Genomic DNA, 22,389 nt, shown 5'->3' with positions numbered 1-22,389 from the left:
AATAATATCTCTGCTGACTAACTTAACCAGCAAGCAAACCAGTACACATTTGCATTGCTCCAAACAACAGTTAAGTAATCAGGTGGAGGAGCACTTGTTTACCTGCCTCCAAGATTTGGTAAAGGAGCACCTGAGGAATTTGGTTGCATTGGATCTATAGAATTTTAGCCATTTGACCCAGTGCTAGGGGTAGAGAAGGAATTCAGCACCAAACTTTGACTGGAAGAAAACCCCACAGTTTCACTATTAAGTAAAAGTTAAAAGATGATGGACATTGTGACAGAGGAAAGGAAGTAGGACTGGTGGTAAGGTTGAGGACTACTAAGTGGAAGAGGCTACAGGTCAGGGGACACTGCAAAAATTCTCAAGTAGTGCCTACAGTACACTGAGGTGTACTGATGGCACTATTCCCCCCAGGAAGCAAATCAAATTGACTCTATTATGCCACCACTGGCTTTACACCCCAAGCTTTAGGATATCCCAACCACTCATGGTCTCTTTCGCTGTACAAGATGACCTCAGTGACAAAGCAGGCATAGGTGCAGAGCCAGCCACTTTTTGGTATACAATAGGAGTGCAGAGCCTCTCCAGTATCTTCTACATTCATAATCAATTTTCACCCCCCGCAGTAAGAGATGATGATGTTATGGTCACGTCACGAACTGTTACAGCAGAGACCACTCTAGGAGTAACCACTTGCACCATCTTAAGACTGATTCCTCTTATGACAATGGTAAATGACTACAAAACACAAAAAAATCCAAATACCTTCCCCTGGTTCATTTATAAGTAAACCAAACCAAGAGCTGGAAGTTTCCATTAGGCTATTGGTATAAATTATATCAACAAGATCACTTCACATTTCTCAATTCTTACAAAGCTCACCCAAAAGGGTTTGTTCCTTGATAAAGTTAAAATTGAAGCAAGGTGAAATGACAAAGTTGGACATCTACATAAGAAACCAGAGAAAGGGGCTAAAAATTATAGTCCAGAAAGCAATACTGCTGGAATCAAAGGAATGTTGAAAAGAACCTTTAGTAGCATCAAGTGAGTCACAAAAACTCACTAAAAGCCTGTTTAGAGGCAAGATAAAGAACTTCTTAAGAGGGACTTCTTGCTCATCTTCGAATTATCACTTTCTCACAGAAACAAGAGATTCAATGCTTTTCTTGTCAATATAATAAGGATTTGACAAGGGAATTGGTCAAAAATTCACATAAACACAATAAAGCACAGTACTCCTGTAATAAATTCCTACGAGACATCGACAAGGAGATGGAGCTGGGGGGAGAGTGACTGCTCCCCGCACTCTAGTTTTGGGGTGTTTGAATGTGCGTGGATGTAGTACGATAGAGAGTAAAAGATGTGAGATTGGAAGTATGTTTAGAAGTAGAAGGATGGATGTATTGGCCTTGTGTGAGACAAAGATGAAAGGAAAAGGTGAAGTGATGTTTGGTGAAATGTCTGGTAGAGTGTCTGGGATTGAAAGGGGAAGAGCGAGAGAGGGTGTGGCGTTATTGCTGAGTGAATGGATGACAGGTAAAGTAGTGGAATGGAAGGAGATATCATCTAGGTTAATGTGGGTAAGGGTTAGATTGGGTAGGGAATGTTGGGCGTTTGTTAGTGCGTATGGGCCAGGTAGTGAGAAAAGTGAAGAAGAGCGGAATGAGTTCTGGAATGAATTAACTAGGTGTGTAGAAGGACTGAGTAGAAGGAATTATGTAGTTGTTATGGGTGACTTAAATGCTAGAGTGGGCGCTGGAGAGGTAGAAGGTGTCATTGGTAAGTATGGCGTACCAGGTGAAAATGAGAGTGGTGAGAGACTGGTAGATATGTGTGTTGAGCAAGAGATGGTAATAAGTGCTAGCTTCTTTAAAAAGAAAGATAAAAATAAGTATACATGGGTAAGAGTGGCAAATGGAAGAGTAGTAGAAAGGGCATTAATGGATTATGTGTTGATAACTAAAAGAATGTATGGAAGATTGAAAGACGTGCACGTGTTTAGGGGTATGGCTAACGGTATGTCTGATAATTTTTTGGTGGAAGGAAAATTAGTTGTAGCAAAAGAGTGGGGGAATAGAGTAGGTGGATGTAAAAGGGAGGTAGTGAGGGTTGAAGAGCTGATAAAACCGGGGGTAAAAAGTAAATATCAGGAAAGGTTGAAAATGGCATATGACGAGGTGAGAGTAAGAGAAACTGGTAATTTAGAGGAGGAGTGGAAGTTAGTAAAAGAAAATTTTGTTGGGATTGCAAGTGATGTATGTGGGAAGAAGGTTGTTGGAGGCAGCATGAGGAAGGGCAGTGAATGGTGGAATGAAGGAGTGAAGGTAAAAGTGGAAGAGAAAAAGAGGGCTTTTGAAGAATGGCTGCAGAGTAATAGTATAGAGAAGTATGAAAAATATAGAGAGAAAAAGGTGGAAGTAAAGCGCAAGGTACGTGAGGCAAAGAGGGCAGCTGACCTGAGGTGGGGTCAGGGACTGGGTCAGTCATATGAAGAGAATAAGAAGAAGTTTTGGAAAGAAGTGAAGAGAGTAAGGAAGGCCGGCGCAAGAATTGAAGAGACAGTGAAAGATGGAAATGGAAGGTTGTTAAAAGGAGAGGAGGCAAGGAAAAGGTGGGCGGAATATTTTGAAAGTTTGCTGAATGTTCAGGATAATAGGGAGGCAGATATAATTGCTGTTCCAGGTGTTGAGGTGCCAGTGATGGGAGATGAGAATGAGAGAGAGATTACAATAGAGGAAGTGAGGAGAGCACTAGATGAAACGAGAGTAGGAAAAGCATCTGGTATGGATGGTGTGAAAGCTGAGATGTTGAAGGAAGGGGGTGTGACTGTACTTGAATGGTTGGTGAGATTGTTTAATATGTATTTTGTGTTGTCAATGGTACCAGTAGATTGGGTTTGTGCATGTATTGTACCACTATATAAGGGTAAGGGAGATGTGCATGAGTGTTGTAATTCAAGAGGTATTAGTTTGTTGAGTGTAATTGGAAAAGTGTATGGTAGAGTGTTGATTAATAGGATTAAGGATAAAACAGAGAATGCAATCTTGGAAGTACAGGGTGGTTTTAGAAGAGGTAGGGGTTGTATGAATCAGATTTTTACAGTTAGGCAGATATGCGAGAAATATTTAGCAAAAGGTAAGGAGGTGTATGTTGCGATTATGGATCTGGAGAAAGCATATGATAGAGTTGATAGGGAAGCAATGTGGAATGTGATGAGGTTATATGGAGTTGGTGGAAGGTTGTTGCAAGCAGTGAAAAGTTTCTACAAAGGTAGTAAAGCATGTGTTAGAATAGGAAATGAAGTGAGTGATTGGTTTCCGGTGAGAGTGGGGCTGAGACAGGGATGTGTGATGTCGCCGTGGTTGTTTAACTTGTATGTTGATGGAGTGGTGAGAGAGGTGAATGCTCGAGTGCTTGGACGAGGATTAAAACTGGTAGGAGAGAATGATCATGAATGGGAGGTAAATCAGTTGTTGTTTGCGGATGATACTGTACTGGTAGCAGACACAGAAGAGAAGCTTGACCGACTAGTGACAGAATTTGGAAGGGTGTGTGAGAGAAGGAAGTTGAGAGTTAATGTGGGTAAGAGTAAGGTTATGAGATGTACGAGAAGGGAAGGTGGTGCAAGGTTGAATGTCATGTTGAATGGAGAGTTACTTGAGGAGGTGGATCAGTTTAAGTACTTGGGGTCTATTGTTGCAGCAAATGGTGGAGTGGAAGCAGATGTACGTCAGAGAGTGAATGAAGGTTGCAAAGTGTTGGGGGCAGTTAAGGGAGTAGTAAAAAATAGAGGGTTGGGCATGAATGTAAAGAGAGTTCTATATGAGAAAGTGATTGTACCAACTGTGATGTATGGATCGGAGTTGTGGGGAATGAAAGTGATGGAGAGACAGAAATTGAATGTGTTTGAGATGAAGTGTCTAAGGAGTATGGCTGGTGTATCTCGAGTAGATAGGGTTAGGAACGAAGTGGTCAGGGAGAGAACGGGTGTAAGAAATGAGTTAGTGGCTAGAGTGGATATGAATGTGTTGAGGTGGTTTGGCCATGTTGAGAGAATGGAAAATGGTTGTCTGCTAAAGAAGGTGATGAATGCAAGAGTTGATGGGAGAAGTACAAGAGGAAGGCCAAGGTTTGGGTGGATGGATGGTGTGAAGAAAGCTCTGGGTGATAGGAGGATAGATGTGAGAGAGGCAAGAGAGCGTGCTAGAAATAGGAATGAATGGCGAGCGATTGTGACGCAGTTCCAGTAGGCCCTGCTGCTTCCTCCGGTGCCTTAGATGACCGCGGAGGTAGCAGCAGTAGGGGACTCAGCATTATGAAGCTTCTTCTGTGGTGGATAATGTGGGAGGTTGGGCTGTGGCACCCTAGCAGTACCAGCTGAACTCGGTTGAGTCCCTCGTTAGGCTGAAGGAACGTAGAGAGTAGAGGTCCCCTTTTTGTTTTGTTTCATTGTTGGTGTCGGCTACCCCCCAAAATTGGGGGAAGTGCCTTGGTATATGTATGTACTACAGTACTTTACATCACTCTTGACAATAATTCCCAGTACCTTCATTATTAGTATCATTGTTCAACCAGACCACGACTAGGGAAGGGCCTGAACCCTTTGAGAATATGATGGCATTAAATGACATCATTCTATTTAAAAATATTGAGAAATGGTGTAATTGGTAGAAAATTTCTGACTAATGTGTCATTTAGACTCTGTGTTCATAGTTTGCTATTTCTTTTAACATACTACAATAACATATGTACAATTTTAAAATGATACTGTACCACAATAAGCATTATTGAAGGAAAAATAAATTCTTGCAAGCTATATAAACATTATTATGATCATAAGTGAGCAGTGCAATTTTTCCAAAACACTGGAAGGTTTATTACAACAAGCTTATAAATACAGTACTAAGAGTAGAGGTCCCCTTTTTGTTTTTGTTTCTTTGTTGATGTCGGCTACCCCCCCAAAATTGGGGGAAAGGCCTTGGTATATGTATGTATGTATGTAAGATTCAGCATGCATGGAATAAATGACTGAGATCCATCAAAATTATGATTTTATTTTCAGGAAACACAAACAAACAAGTTATACCGAATAACGATATTTCCCACGTCATATCATAAATATTTTTACTAAAATAAATTGTACTTAAGACGTTTGGGATGTTCACGCTGCATTTAAGACAGACTCATATTTACGGTATTTACCTTTATTTATTCATTGTCTTATGACTTAGTTTTTTCCACATACTGTGCTTACAGCCACACTGTTTTAAAATTTAAAAAAAAAAAGAAAAAAAAAAAAGAATTAAACCCATTGAAAATATTAGCTTAGGCATACAGTTGAATATTCTAATATACAATGTACCATGGAGAGATTTTTTTTCATAGGCACTAGTACTGCCAAGGAAGAGAGTTTCATTTGCTCCTCAACAAGATAAATGGCGCATTTGCCAGTCCCACGTTTTTTTTTTTTATCACTTGATTACTAGTTTTTTATGGCAACCAAAAGGGACAAAAGTATTAAATAGCACAATGATTTTTCATACTCTGTTAGTAAATAGAAAATTTCACATATAATCTCTCTTATCACAGTTCTTATGTTACTCCTGTCAAGCTATCTTAATGACAACCAAGTAAATCACAAATAAAACTTTCACACCTAAATTAATATTACATTAAATTTGAATACTGTTCCATATATCCGATACAATTAAGATACATATTAACAAGCGTGTATATACAAATAACTGAGCTGAACTTAGTCCAGACCTTCAAAACAGATTTGTGATTAAATACTAATATAAAAGGATTAAAATTACACACACAATACCTTAATATATAAAACTGATTTTGGAAATCTTTTCATTTAAAATCAATTTTGATACATTGAAACAATATACCACAAACTGCATATCTAATCTTCAAAATGAAGGCTGAAAGAGGTCACCGAATAATACATTGCTAGTAAGTAATGAAATCCTAAGCAACAGATGCTATTGGTTCCAACGATGACATTACATCAAACAGATACCTCAAAGTTTACAGGGTTTTTTTTTTTTACAATAGGTTTCCCATATAGGAAAAATTCAGTTCTCCAAGTGTATCGTTCACAGCAATGAATTAATATATTCCTGATGATTGAGATTAGTTTATGGGAAAGTTCTAGAATAGTTCAAATAATTTACACCACTAACTAAATATTACCACTATCCATTCATCATTTTCATAGCCATGTCAAGTAAGGATATCAAAATATTTATTCTTTGAAACACTTAACATATTGTGCCCTGAGTCAACATAAGATTGTAGTGAGGCTTTACCATACAAACAGCATACTCTCATGTAAATCTTTTGACAGTACTTCTTCAGTAAAGAAATTTTAAATTTAAACGTAAAAAACAAAGCAGCAAACAGTGTTTAAACACAAATTGCTGCTATGGATCTAGAGTATGAATCTATAAAATTCAATTAAAACATGTCACTGTTACTGCTACTAAGTATATCATACATAAACACTATACAAATTCCAGAAACAAATAATCCCTTAAAATTTACAAAAATTTCATAAATGCTGAATGTTGTTGTAGTACTGTAACAGATAATACCATGAATATTGTATTACGTAATTTATTTTATTAACAATATTTCAGTTATAATGCCATGAGTTGTTTATAAGAAGCATGGAGGAGGAAGGTCACTAGCTTTCCCACTTCAGTATCAGACATTAAAAGTAAATGTAGCAATTACCTACAGACAAGGACTTTTATGTGGGCATATCTGAAATATTGAGCTGAAAATTGTACTTCCTAGATGGCTTTTACTTATAAAACAAAATTAGGGTTAGTTATACAGTAATTACCACTCACCCTACCCAAAAACATTATCTTACCAATGAAATCTTCCATATTCCATTGCATGTCTTAACATCAGTGACTCTAGCAGCTAATGAAGAAATGATGTCGATATAAAATGCCTATTTATGGCTCTCACCAAATTCAAGATTAAATTGAAAACCCTATGATATTAGTGCTCCTTATCAAAGTCACTTGAGATTATCATACAAGAGAAACAATCATGGTACTAAACTATACCACAATGTTGCCAGCAATGATAGTTTTCCATCCTGCTAATGTAATATAATCCACTTAATTCTTTACAGTGAAGATATTTCAAGGTAGTCAAATAATCGCTTGGTAACAGATTATAAATTTTGAGGATAAAACAACAGTGGTACGAAAAAGATTTACTTGAAAATTATAACTGATGAGCAGTTCAACCAGACCATTGAGCTAGAATATTTCTCACAGGGTTGGCCTAAAGGTGGTCCTTAATAAATATATCAAATTTTATTTACTAAACTGCAACTTATAAATTTCAATGACCATATAAACTGAAAATGTTAAAAAATCTGACAATTTGCTTTAATGAATTTTATTCCAAAAATTTATATTTATTGTTGGTGGAAAAGTAGAAACACAACATACAATAAGTGAAATTGGATTGGGTCTCCTTTTTGTTGAAAAAAGTAATTATAAATGCCTTTACAAATATTAAGAGCAACATTACCATTTTTATACCAAGTATGCCTAAAACAGAAAGGCAAGTTCAATTGTCAAACAAAACAAAATTCATACAAGTACAAAAGCAAACGGGAACAAAAGAATAACAAAAAAACTCTTTGTCACAACCAAACTGATGAAAATTAAAACTTCTAAAATTATTTCATCATAAAGGTTTGAAATATACTGTAATGACATTCAATTTCCCATGGTTCAACACAGCCTCATGTATCCTAGCAGCAATCATAACTGGGACTAGCGATATAAATTTCAGCAACTTCTTCCTCCTTCAACTGGAATCTAAGCCAGGATTAAACCTTGGGTTTTAATGAGGTACCAATGCACGTTTAATTAGCGTCATTAGTACACATGACCTCTCTCTTAACCTATACAACCTATTTCCAAAGTCATCAATTACATAAGACATTATTTCCTAAAATATGCATCACAAGATCCAGTTCTTGCCACCAAGTACTTATGTTAATTCTCCAGATCACTTCCTTAAAATACCCAAAATCACAAATGATTGCATAAACATTACAGATTTTGCTTTTGGAAGGTCCATAGACCTGTTGTTATGTTTACACATCAACTTAATTGACTACCAAAAATGCACACAAATAACTTCGTCTTACACTCATTTGTGCAAAATGGTGAGAGTATTATCTATCTAACACTTGAAACTTCAAACAAATATGAGTAAAATTCTCCAATACCATAAATTCTTTACTCTTGAAATTTGCTCTTTCATGGTGGAGATAAAACTGTTTTCAAATAATCAAGTAATGTAGTTATACTAAAGCCATGAAAATTGCCTATGTATACAGTTTTCAGTGGAGTGTGTAAATAAAATCTTGACAATATTTAATATTAAAATTTTAAAAATAATGATTTTTTAAAGTGGTTTTGTCTAAAGAGAAGTCCCTATCTATACCCAGATTATTTCTTCAGCAATCCCCAAATTCAAAACAGTAGGTAAATATTAGCTGATAATGCTTTGTGCAGGTTTTAATAACTACCATTCAGCAATTTATTTATAAGTTAACAAAACTTATCAATATGAAATTGAAAGTTTCAACCAACGTTTTGATACTAAATAATGATATTTTTTCATAAAAGCAATAAAACCAATCAGGCTAAAATTAAAGCATAGATTATTAACATGTCTATTAATACAAGGACATAACATTCAAATTCTAGGAAAAAGGCTTGCTCATGGACAATAATAGAAATGTAAAATTCAGAACAGCTGTATTTCACATACACAATTTTCTTCCCTAGACAAAAATTTCCCCCATCACTCAAAAGACATTTTTCACAAGTGCATCCAGCAGCTCACCATTCATATAAAATATAAAACAATGTGTACGAGTAAACCATGTGCAAACTATCACAATCACCATCACACAAATGTGGGAATAAGTGAGGTCATGCTATATATTTGGCAAAACAAAAAACTGCAGTGATTACCATATAATTCTTATTAAATAATATCATAAATAACAATATACTTGTATGCATATAAATACAACAGTATTTGGTTAAAAAAAAAAAGTAAACTAAGCATACTGTCAATAGTAACTACTGAGGGATTTGTGCCTCTTTTCAACCATTCATTGTGTAAAATGAAACATTCAAATATAAACTTCAAGTACTGAAAGCCTGGGGTTAGATGCTGTACAAAATATCATCTTCAGTGAATGTCTTAATGTAAGAGGCACTAAGTACACGAGCCAACAATTGTTTCCAGACATATTTACTTATCAATGCAGAACATTACGGTTTACAATTTCTACTTTCAGTAAAGTGTACTTTATTTGGCAACTCTTCAAGAGGTTTCTACCAAATATCACTAGGGGGTAACACTTTTTATCAAATCAAAAGTACTTAAAATTTATAAAAAATCTTGAAATGACAATACATGTCATTTAACAATAGTACTATTAGAGCTGTATTCCAACATGAGTAGGCTAACCTATTTAAAATTAACTTTTTCTTGTAAACAAAATACAGTACAATTGCAATAAAGTTCCTTCTTTAGCTTAAGTACGCTATAAAAAACTCTCAGATAAAAATTGAAGGGCAAGAGCAAAAAGGTCAGGAGCAGTCGCAACTAATATTTAAGCTCTAAAATCTATGGTAGATCTAAAGGAGTCAAGAGTTAAAATTTTGGATAATAAGATGTCAGGGATAAAGGGTTCAGAAGATTTTCAGGATAAAACCATGGCCTGGTCAGATGTCAGGATTATAAGTTAGGGTAGGCCAGGAGACAGCTCAAAATTAGGATTGGTCAGGGGCAGTCAGGATTAAAAGTATGGTACTGTAAGTCAGGAGTAGTTAGGAAAAAAAAAAACTAAGGTAGTGTACAAGCAGCCAAGGGTAAAAGACATTGTTAGTCAGAAACAATTAGTATTAAAAACTATGGTAGATCAGTAAAGGCTAATATCTATTGTAGGTCAGGAGTGACCTGGGCTAAAAAAATAAATATCATAACTTATTAAATCAGAATAGATCATGATGAATCAAGAGCTAAAATATATGGTAATCAACAAGAATTCAGGGTAAAAAATTATGGTAGATTAGGAACAGCCTGGGTTAAAATGGGCAATGTTTTGCATACAAACACCTATTACTGGCCAAAATACTAGTGCTTAAACATTATGTCAGCGAGGTGAGATTATATATTAAAAAAACTCAAAAGCCTTGGAATAAACTCTTGAGTACCAGACTCTAAGGTAAGGGTTTAATACAAAATACAGTAAACCCTTGAACAATACAAAATATTTCTCAAAAACCACAATAACCACCAAAACAAACAAAAAAAGGGATTTGACGAAGGAAAAATCTATTTCTGGGGAGAGACCTGTGGCGCCCGGTGAAAAGTCCTTCTTGTATATCTTTTCTGATAAAACCTTCCAATTATACCAGAGAAAGATAAAAGCATGGAATGCTGAGGTTACAACCCTCGCGCGGGCACCTTTTGGGTGTCGTGTATAAAGCAAAGGCGCGTGAAATCCACTATTCACAGGTTGTCTTCCATTTAGTTAATTCCTTCGTCAAAGGGATGGGCCGATACAATAATAATAATAATTGAGTCAAATTCTGAGAGAAATAAAATAAAAAAGACAAAAGTAAGTCAGCAAATTTTACAACCAAATTAAATAAAGCAGACCCACATAGTATTTTGAGTATACATGTGTAACAATTGGCTAAAATTTAAAGCGCTAATAAACTTCAGTAGCTCTTGCAAAATGAGAAATTTGAAAATCAAGTGAAAACTAAACACAAAAGAAAAGTTGGGTGAAGTTGTCTATAATTTCTAGATCCTGAAAATGTACCGATAGTTTCCTATTACCACTACTATGAAAGAAGAAAGTTTTAATAAAGATCTACTAATTTAGTTATGTAAGCTTTATACGATACCAGTATAGCTAACTTGAGCACTTTGGTAAAGATTAAACATAACTCCAATTAAAAAAAAAAACATTACATAGCATAAATAGGTTTTGATAAACTTCAGTACATCATTTCCCAAAGTACATGACATGTAATCAAGTATTCAAAAATACTTCAATGCAGTGGCACAGTGATTGAGCAATATTCCCAGTTTTGGGTCAGCTCAGCTTCAAGAAACTAAAATCAAATACTTCACAAAATACAGCAAAGTATCTGTTTAACTATAGTACATTCAAGATCACAAATTGTTATATTCTCATTTCATTTGAACATATCAAATTATGACTAAAATCAAATAACATTAAATAATAATAATAACAATGACTAACTATAATATAAAATATTTAGCTTCACTAATAGGCTAACCTTCACAAGCTTAAGCAACCAATTAGAATATTGTACAGTATTCCATTCTCCACAAACTGCAACATCTGTTTACAAATTAAATTACTATTGTACTATAAGTTCTATATCATCAGGAACAAGTCTGACCAGATCACATTGCTACAAATATTCATCAAAGCATAGTGACAGGTCAATACTGAAGGTTAAGATTTCATGTTAACTTCATTATAGGTATAAAATTCCTTTCTTAGTTTTATGACAGGACCCAAATATTACACTTTTTCTTATTTTCAACACATGCACTACACTCATCCTCCACTTATCTATTAATGTGGGGCTCCAAACGGCTTAAACTATTAGGTTACCGGTAGTTTCCAAAAACTACACATCTAAATACCTACTTAGCTAAAATATAAGGTCTCTAGCACTTGCAAAACTCCATATGAAAATACAAATGGTACCTATGACTTTCAAAAGAGTATATCAAACAATTGTGCCAACAATGTGTTTTCCTATGGCCTGCATAGTTGGTCTTTTTTATATAAATTTACCAATATGAGCACATTGGATCAAGCAGTACTCTGTAAAGTGAAATATGACCTATCTGTACTTAGATTAAAATAATTTTATAGTTTATTTTTCTAGGAAACAAAAGATTTTCTCATTAGCAACTCTGGTCCATTTTATTCAGCAGCTCATATAATGAGGATATGAACAACCACCCAGTCAAATTCTTCACTCTTACGAATGGCAAATCAACTGCTTGAAGATACCCGTGACATAATAAAGCACAGCACTGTACTCTTATGATTACAGAGTTCATAAGGATGCTTATGGATTAAGCATTTTGACAAAGCCACTAATGCAAATCCCATCATCAGAACCCAAGTAATATTTTCTTACAAAATCTAGTCTTAATACAAGCAGTAAACGCAAGACTAGCTCTACTATGCAAGATTTGTGCCAAAGGTTATTCTAAGGAAAATACATATGCAAGCACTTACAACATGTTCAAAGCTGAAAAAAAAAAAAAAAAAAAACACATTTTGTATTTTTTCCAAGCAATATATACCTGTCATTTTAAAATAGGAAATGTCTTCACTGGAGCTGGAATGGCTGTCGAAATCATTAACGAAGTAGTTAATGGCAGCTGGTGAGCACAGGAAAGTATCTCTCCTCCCTTCCTATCAAAGACTTTTCATTTTTGACCTTCAGCTTAGAACTAAGAAGAGTGGTTGAGGTCGGAAGTTAAACTTTAAACAAAGCAGGTTTGTAAAGCTAGGAAAAATAATTAATACTTTTAAGATTTGTTATTTGTTCCTACACATAATCTTCCATCCTTTATAACAGGAAGACTAACTTATTGAGGGATAGGAAATACCACTACCATCAAACTGTTTTTTTTTCCCTAGAATATGCCAGACAGGGATCCCTGGTCCTGTACAATAGTGAGGAAGATAACTAGCAACCTTACTACATATACAGTATATACAGTATAGAAAAAGGCCATTTTAGTCATGAAAGAAATAATTTTCATTAATAAAACTATTTGAAACATAAAATATAGACATTAAACTACACAAAAATTCAACAATCTGAATTTTGAAAATTTTAACCCTTAAGGAGCAGAGAGGGAATCCACCGTATCCCAAGTTTAGCAATAAACTAATTGAGCGGACATCTTTCTTGTGTAAACAACCATACAAAATATGTAGTGTGACAAGCACACGGTATACAACAGTGCCCATTCTTCACCTACATTCTTGCTTCATTTCATTATCAACAAGCCAATATCAACCATTCAAACTGACAAGAATGAGAAAAAGAATAAATAGATTTAGATAGGAAGCAACAGTACAACTGTATTTGACAGGAAGCAACAGTATGACGATTCGTTGCGCTCGAAGACAAAAGTGAAGAGTCCTTGACAGAAAAGTGGGCAGAGCTACTCTGACGGCATTTATTGCCCGTCATTAACTATCTCGTTACACTAGCTTCCATGAAGACATTTCCTATTTTTAAAAGACAAAAGGTTTGTATATGCATTGGAACAATTAGTTGCTAGTGATGTCCTTAACTTTGAAGGCAGGGAGTTGCATCAAAAGTTGACTTGAAGGCATAGGCTGCAAAGGAATTGAAGGTTCTTTTGCCCTACTATTATCTAATTTCTAAAAAGAGCCTGAATTGAAAATTTAATAATATACAGTAGCTGCTTTCCAGAAATAGCCTGAATTTTCCTTTTGGTAATTTCCTTTGAGATGCTTTTGTAATGAAAGATTTTTCAGATGATAGAAATTGAAAAAAAGTCAGTAACTTCCATCCCTAGAAATCTAATCTAGATGGTCACAGATGTCTATTATAATAGAATTAACAGAATAATTAAAAACTAATCTCTAACATTGTTTTGTATGTTTTGTTACATAAATCAAGACATGAAAAAAGTAACCCCCAATGTTATTTAATGGGATCATTTAGATATATATTGTATTTTGTATTTATTGTATTGTGCGCTTATTACCAAATGTCAAAAACAGTAATTTTTTGTCAAAGAAGTACAGCAATGTTAATGTTACACATGAAGTCCAATTTAGCCAGGGTCCACAGTTTAGTGGGGTGAGAGGACAAGAAAAGTGTTTTGACAAACAATAAACAGTTCAAAAAAGCAAAATCCCAACAATTATTTGGACTGCTTGTACATCAACTGACTAAGTAATCTCCCAAAAATTTATGAAATGGTTACATAACTGTTCAAATGATGACTTCAACTTTCTACAACAAGATTGCTGTGAAATCTATTGTGAGATGATCATTAAATATTTTCTAAGACAAAGTTACACTTGAAATACGCAGTAGGATCTTGCAGTTTCTGTTTCACTCGATATTCAAATTTATCCCTCACACGTGAGAACTCCATCATGTCTTTGGGTTTTTCTTGCCTCCACAGTTCATCAAAAGTATAAAATAAGTAGCAATAAAATTGGTGGAATGTACGTACTTCAGAAAACTTTTTGGAAGCATTATAGAAGTGGGTCTTGGCTTCACCATTCTTGAGAAGGGAGTATGCCATGAAAGTGATATTAATCCCAACTATGGCAAATGAGTACCTGAAAACAATGCAAAGCTTAGAATTCTCTGACATTGCACAAAAGCATCATTCATTTATATCTATAGAACATGTATTAATCATATGCTTACATTACAGTTGGACCTCAATATCCAAGGTTTCAATCTTTGCAGATTCGGATATTTGCGATACAGAAAACTGTATAACATTAAATGAAAAATCAAATATCCGGGGTTTCGCGATAATTACTCTCGTGGGCCGACATTTTCAATCCAACCACTCAAAGCAGAACAACCCAACTTTATAGTTAACAGATGTAAACTATTCAGTAATAAACCCTTTGTATAGTAATTCTAATACAATAATAAAAATTATTAAAGGAAGTTTTGATACTGTATATATGTAATATATAATATTGATGAAAAATAAAAATATGCATTACAATTAAAAGTTATTCTCTCTCTATGAAAAAATATAAAGATTTTGAAACAATTATTTCTATTTACTTGAATAATTTTCTATTAGAAGTGTAAACTTTTCAGTGATAAATCCTTTGTACAGTAATTCTAATACAGTAATAAAAGCAATTTCTTGATTCGTTCTCAAGTACCTCTGTTTATAATCAATGTAATGTACATCAGCCTAACAAAAATTCTTTGAACAAAACACTTCCGAAAACTACAGTAGTTCAAAAGATTATGTCCTACTGAGTATCATTATGAATTATCTGTCCATAGATATTGTACAGCACATTGATTTACTAAAAAATCTGCAGAAAAGGTTTAATATTATCTGAGAAAAATGTCATTCTGCAAGACAAAACTATATCTTACCAACAAATAGGCCTAGATTTATTACATGTATTAATAATACATTATTGACAAACCTGTTGTCCGGAGACAGTATCCAGTTTTAGATCTCTAATAATATATTAAAAAAAAACTTACCCATACACAGGATGCTGAGAGCGTGCTAGCACATGACGAGCTGCAGAAGTGTGCTGCTCTGCAAAAAATCTGAAAGGCCAAAATAAATTGCCATATAAAAAACTTCTAACTATGACAAGAAAAAATTTAATTATTAAAAATTTTGCAGGTATTTATGTCTTACATAAATTTGTAAGTAATGTGACAAAAACAGAACAGATTGCCCTTATGTAAATTAAAGAAAAAAAAAAACGATTAAAACTGAATATAAGGTACTGTACCTGAATACAGTGTATGTGTGGTACAATAAAGAAAACAAGAGCAAGGAACATAAAAAAAGAGGGTTCTGATGGAGTATAAGCCTATCTCTGCAAAGGTGATGTGTGTTCTCAAAGGACTTTCCTGTAAAGGCTTAAACAGGGAATCCAATACATGATATGTGAGAGAAATATTGTCTTTACTGATCCCGGATCAACATATCAAAAATCAACTCCTATGCTGACTGAGAGCCAGAATGGTAAAGGCTGTTATATGTGACCGAACGTTCAATATCAAAATAAAGTGGCCACACATCAGCACTAACACTGAGCACTAAAAATTTGATAAATAATTATTTCCGAACCTAATCAACTGTGCTTAACTTAGAAAGTGAGGTAGACATCTCACAAAATCCTTAAGATCAATGCCTTCAGCTTCACCTATGACTTTTGAAAAAATGGTTGCCAGGAGAATAACAAATGCCCGGGTAAGCACTGTCTTCAGCTTTAGTAACAGTTCTCATTGGGTGATGTATATCCAGTTAGCATAAGAATCCAGAATCCAGCATTGGAGGCACTGTGATGAGTTTAATAGAGCCAGAACCCTTGGGTCTGCATCATACATTAGTGCTGTACTTTGGGTTACGAGTAAATTTGAATGAGAGCAAATTGGGATACAAGCATACAAATTTGATTTGAATGATGAAAATTACATGGATCTGTGAACAAACGTTTTGCACCATATGGACATTTTTTTGTGGACAAGTACTAACGAGGCTAGCATGCAATGCACAGAAATCAAGTTACACAGTACCCGTATGCCCATGCAGTTTTCAAGTGATTTTTACCATAATTTCATCCCACTTAAAACAGTCATCTCTAGAAAGGTTCCTTGTCAAAAATGAATGTAAGTGTGTTTAAAAAAAAAGACAACCATGTGTCCAGAAAGCAAAAATTGCCATAAGTTTTTTGAGAGGAACTCCCGATATATTTCCAGAACTGCTTATGGAGGGAGATTCTCCTTTCAAGCAGTAATCTCCTCCTACTCCTCTTCTTCCTGCCAGACAGACCCCCTCAAAGATAAAGTGCGAGTTAATTTGTTATTTATTTGTAATTTTTATTCAGAACTTTAATTTTTTATTAATTTTTTATGTTACAATTTATATTTTGTACAATGATTACCGTTATAAAACCTTCAACAATTAGTGCATATGTGTATTTATGGATATGTCGCAAGTGCTGAAGAGGAATGAAGATGGGGGGTGGGGAGATGTAGGGGTAGAGAGGGGGTATGTTGATGAAGGAGATGTCTAATTGGTGAGGGATCTATGGTCGTGGTTCAATCACACCCCAGTTTTCTATACCGACACTCAATGAGTAAGCGAACTGGGTTTATTCCTGGCATTCCATGCATCTCTTTTTCTCTGGTATATTCAGCAATAACTATGCCTTAGAAATGGTGCTAGAGGAGCATTTCACGGAGCGACACAGGTCGAGCCCAGAAATAGATTTTTCCTTCATCAAAATCCCTTTTATGGATATGTGGAATGCACAAGTGAATTTCCTTTATTTCTTATGGGAAAAATCATGTAAGAATAAAAGCATTTTAGGTTGCAAGCGAGCTCCCTAAACTAATTAAACTCGTAGCCTGAAGTACCACTAGTACGTGCCTTCCATCCAGATTCACTGGTCTTAGGGTAGGGAAAACAATATTTCTTTTGTATATGATGTCACACTGGATTCCATATTCTAATCTGTAATGGAAATTCCTTAGGAACCACAGCGCAGCCTGACTTCAAAGATGAAAATACAGTATAGTACTGAATTACAGTACTAAGATATCTGAACATGGGATATGTATGGTAATTAATATTACTATCATGACCATTATTAAAAAAAAAGTGGCAATGCCAATAAGAAAAGCTAAATGCTACAAGCCCAAGGGCCTCAACAGGGAGTACAGCCCAATGTAAAAAAGAAAGGAAGAAGCAAATAATAAATTATATAAAAGAAAAAATGAAAACAATTATAATACAGTACAGGTACCTCCAGATGAATTATACTTCTAACAGGATAAATAATATACAAACTACGAAATGATTATGTTAACCTGCTCAACTAAAAAGGATTTGCTCCAAGTTGAACTTTTATAGTTCCGGTGATTCTACTATTTGACGGGGAAAATCCTCCCACAAATAGGTCAAACCAGAATTAAACTTCTGGAATACGACATTGCATTGAGCATTATGAAAGAAAAGGCAATACTGTTGGATAACAAATGAAAATAAATATGTAACAATTGAATAATTGCAACAAAACAGCGTAGAGTAAAATATGAGTTACAAAATCAAATGAGTGATGGACAGTGTGATAGAATGTACTATCAAGCAATATATATCATATAAAAGGCAATGGAAAGCTACGGCTTGAAGAGTAAAACAGCCTAAGGTTTAATGACCATTATTACTACTACAGTACATTGTTTCACTTGACAACATTCATTCCCACGGGACTAGGCCAGGGATGGGGAACCTGCGGCCTTAAGGCCGCATATGGCCTTCTGGACCATCAAGTGCGGCCTTCTACGGCCTTTGACATATGTACAGCATGAGTAGTATATTTCTACTTTGACACTAAATAGTGTGTGTTTGAAATCATTCTACTGTATGTACACACATACAAATAAGTACACACAGACAATAGGAAAGTTGTGTTCAGTGATGTACCTCCCAGAGAATGGAAGCAATTTTTCCTTGAATTCAATGAATCCTAGCTTAATACAACTAGCAGTTTTTCCTTGTCAGCTGCAACAGCTGTTGTAGCTGACAAGGAAAAACTGCTAGTTGCAGTGAGTGAGTGATTTAACGTATGATAGACGAGAGAGTTCCTGTTTTGTCCATCTCCACACTGTGATCTATGCTAGTTTTAGATGAGTCAACAGGTTCCAGATTTTTTGGCATAAAAATATTTTATTTGTGCTTTCACTGATGAGTTTTGATTGTATGAAAAACAGCTTCCCTTCGGTAACCTTAACGCAAGGACAAGAGGAACAGACATTTTAACAACTTCAATAAGCAATGTCACAAAGGAGGACTAAATTTTACTTCCTAATTATAATAAGTTATGCACTGATGGTGTTCCAGCTATGATGGCTAAAAAATTTTATTTTCATTAGTAAAATAAATTTTTGAATATACAGTACTTACCCAATGATCATATAGCTGTCAGCTCTGCTGCCCGACAGAAAAACCTACGGGCGGAATACGCCAGCGATCGCTATACAGGTGGGGGTGTACATCAACAGCGCCATCTGTCGGGTAGGTACTCAAGTACTCGATGTGAACACAGAACCAATTTTCTCCTCGGTCCACTGGGTCTCTATTGGGGAGGACGGGTGGGTCCTTTAATTTATGATCATCGGGTAAGTATATTCAAAAATTTATTTTACTAATGAAAATAAAATTTTTCAATATTAAACTTACCCGATGATCATATAGCTGATTCACACCCAGGGGGGTGGGTAGAGACCAGCATTACATGTTGACATTATTATGAGCTAAGTATTCCGTATTTTATTTTAGCAGTTATTCAAAATAACAAACATAAAATAAATAAGTACCTGGTAAGGAAGTCGACTTGAACAACTACTCTGCCTTTTTAAGTACGTCTTCCTTACTGAGCCTCGCGATCCTCATAGGATGCTGAGCGACTCCTAGGAGCTGAAGTATGAAGGGTTGCAACCCATACTAAAGGTCCTCATCAAAACCTCTAATCTAGGCGCTTCTCAAGAAATGACTTTGACCACCCGCCAAATCAAGTAGGATGCGAAAGGCTTCTTAGCCTTCCGGACAACCCAAAAACAATAATAAAACATTTCAAGAGAAAGATTAAAAAAAGGTTATGGAATTAGGGAATTGTAGTGGTCGAGCCCTCACCACTACTGCACTCGTTGCTACGAATGGTCCCAGAGTGTAGCAGTTCTCGTAAAGAGACTGGACATTCTTAAGATAAAAGACGCGAACACTGATTTGCTTTTCCAATAGGTTGCGTCGAATATACTTGCAGAGATCTATTTTGTTTAAAGGCCACGGAAGTTGCGACAGCTCTAACTTCGTGTGTCCTTACCTTCAGCCAAGCTTGGTCTTCCTCATTCAGATGGGAATGAGCTTCTCGTATTAACAGTCTGATAAAATAGGATAAAGCATTCTCTGACATAGGCAAAGATGGATTCTTAACTGAACACCATAAAGCTTCAGACGGGCCTCGTAAAGGTTTTCAAATAGAACTTAAGAGCTCTTACAGGACATAATACTCTTTCTAGTTCATTTCCAACCATACGATAAGATTGGAATATCGAACGATATTGGTCAAGGCCGAGAAGGCAGCTCGTGTTTGGCTAGAAAACCAAGTTGTAGAACATGTAGCCGTTTCGGATGAGAATCCGATGTTCTTGCTGAAGGCATGAATCTCACTGACTCTTTTAGCTGTGGTTAAGCATATCAGGAAAAGTGTCTTAAAGGTGAGATCTTTCAGGGAGGCTGATTGAAGCGGTTTGAACCTGTCTGACATAAGGAATCTTAGTACGTCTAAATTCCAGCCAGGTGTAACCAAACGACGCTCCTTCGTGGTCTCAAAAGACTTAAGGAGGTCCTGTAGATCTTTATTGTTGGAAAGATCTAAGCCTCTGTGACGGAAGACTGATGCCAACATGCTTCTGTAACCCTAGATAGTGGGAGCTGAAAGAGATCGTTCTTTCCTCAGATATAAGAGAAAGTCAGCTATTTGAGTTACAGAGGTACTGGTCGAGGATACGGATACTGACTTGCACCAGTTTCGGAAGATTTCCCACTTCGATAGGTAGAGTCTAAGGGTGGATATTCTCCTTGCTCTAGCAAACGCTCTGGTTGCCTCCTTCGAAAAGCCTCTAGCTCTCGAGAGTCTTTCGATAGTCTGAAGGCAGTCAGACGAAGAGCGTGGAGGCCTTGGTGTACCTTCTTTACGCGTGGCTGACGTAGAAGGTCCACCCTTAGGGGAAGTGTTCTGGGAACGTCTACTAGCCATCGAAGTACCTCGGTGAGTCATTCTCTCGCGGGCCAGAGGGAAGCAACTAGCGTCAACCTTGTCCCTTCGAGAGAGGCGAACTTCTGCAGTACCTTGTTGACAATCTTGAACGGAGGGAATGCATATAGATCTAGATGTGACCAATCTAGTAGAAAGGCATCTATATGAACTGCTGCTGGGTCCGGGATTGGTGAGCAAAATATTGGGAGCCTCTTGGTCATCGAGGTTGCGAAGAGATCTATGGTTGGCTGGCCCCAGGTGGCCCAAAGTCTCTAGCCTACATCCTTGTGGAGGGTCCATTCTGTTGGAATTATTTGCCCCTTCCGACTGAGACAATCTGCCATGACATTCAAGTTGCCTTGGATGAACCTCGTTACTAGTGATATGTCTAGACCTTTTGACCAGGTGAGGAGGACCCTTGCAATCTCGTACAATGTCAGAGAGTAGGTCCCTCCTTGCTTGGAGATGTACTCCAAAGCCGTGGTGTAGACCGAGTTCACCTCCACCACTTGCCTTGAAGGAGAGACCTGAAGCTTTTCCAGGTCAGACTTACTGCCAGTAGCTCCTTGCAGTTGAAATGCATTGTCCTTTGACTCGAGTTCCATAATCCCGAGCATTCCCGACCGTCTAATGTCGCACCCCAGCCTACGTCCGATGCGTCCGAGAAGAGAACGTGGTTGGGAGTCTGAACAGTCAGGGGAAGACCCTCTCTAAGGTTGATATAGTCCTTTCACCAAGTCAGACAAGACTTTATCTTTCCGGAAACCGGGATCGAGACCGCTTCTAGCGTCTTGTCCTTTTTCCAGTGAAAAGCTAGATGGTATAGAAGAGGACGGAGGTGTAGTCTTCCTAGTGACACAAATTGATCCACGGATGAGTGTCCCTACCAGACTCATCCACAGCCTGACTGGGCAGCGTTCCTTCCTCAGCATCTTCTGGATGGATAGCAGGGCTGGGGGCTGATCGTCTTGTTCAGCAACGTCCTCATCAGAGGGTTCCTCATCCGAAACTGATGAGGAAACGGCAACGGAGTGGGCAACGTCTGACTCGCTGAATCCGGTCGCACTGGTGGATGCGTGACGGAGCCGGACGCAAAATCATGGAACTGCTGCACAGTCTGTGAACTGTCAACAACCATGGGTGCGCGAGGAAGTACAGCGTCAACCCGAAACTGTCTAGACTGTCTGGGTTGTGCAGTCAACACCCTACCGGGTTGCTGAGGTTGACGCACTGCGTCACAACAAGTCACCTCTTGCTGGTTGTTGAACGTCCTGAATGTCAACAACCACCTCCGAGCGTCGCTTAACGTCAACGTGCGACTGGCAACCCACACTGGGTCGCATCGGTGGAGGAACCACCTTAACTGGCAGACGCGAGTAGGTTACCTCAGCGTCAACAGGGCGCACAACCGACCGGTTGGAAGGTTGTTGGCCAGAAGGAGGAACCACCTCAACTGGCAAACGCGAGTAGGTTACCTCAGCGTCAACAGGGCGCACAACCAACCGGTTGGAAGGTTGTTGGCCAGAAGGATCTTCTCCGCATTTAAGTCCTCTATCAAGGACGCAAGCTTGGACTTCATGTCTTGCAGCAAAGCCCTTTAGGGTCTACGGGAGCAGGTGTGGCAACAGACGGGGTTAGCGACTGAGGCGGAACCATTTACCATCCCTGAAAGCCTTGTTATGTGTGACATAATAGTACAGCAAAACTTCAAAGGCTCACAA

The 22,389-nt window shown here is 36.9% G+C and overlaps 1 protein-coding gene across 1 annotated transcript in view; it reads right to left on the bottom strand.

Moving 5' to 3' along the window:
- Positions 1–10,879: 10,879 nt before the first annotated feature.
- The window catches only part of LOC137650481 (ELMO domain-containing protein 2-like), a 75,636-nt gene continuing 64,126 nt past the window's right edge, over positions 10,880–22,389 (bottom strand). Inside the window, exons 6-7 of the mRNA XM_068383708.1 lie at positions 15,372–15,440; positions 10,880–14,464 (exon numbers count right to left, since the gene is read on the bottom strand). Of these exons, the coding sequence (XP_068239809.1) occupies positions 14,170–14,464; positions 15,372–15,440 (364 nt within the window). The 3' untranslated portion in view covers positions 10,880–14,169. The remainder of the gene's footprint in view (positions 14,465–15,371; positions 15,441–22,389) is intronic.

The sequence above is a fragment of the Palaemon carinicauda genome, chromosome 12 (assembly GCF_036898095.1).
Source record: "Palaemon carinicauda isolate YSFRI2023 chromosome 12, ASM3689809v2, whole genome shotgun sequence".
Classification (NCBI taxonomy): Eukaryota; Metazoa; Arthropoda; class Malacostraca; order Decapoda; family Palaemonidae; genus Palaemon; species Palaemon carinicauda.
This window is presented reverse-complemented; position numbering and strand designations above follow the sequence as displayed.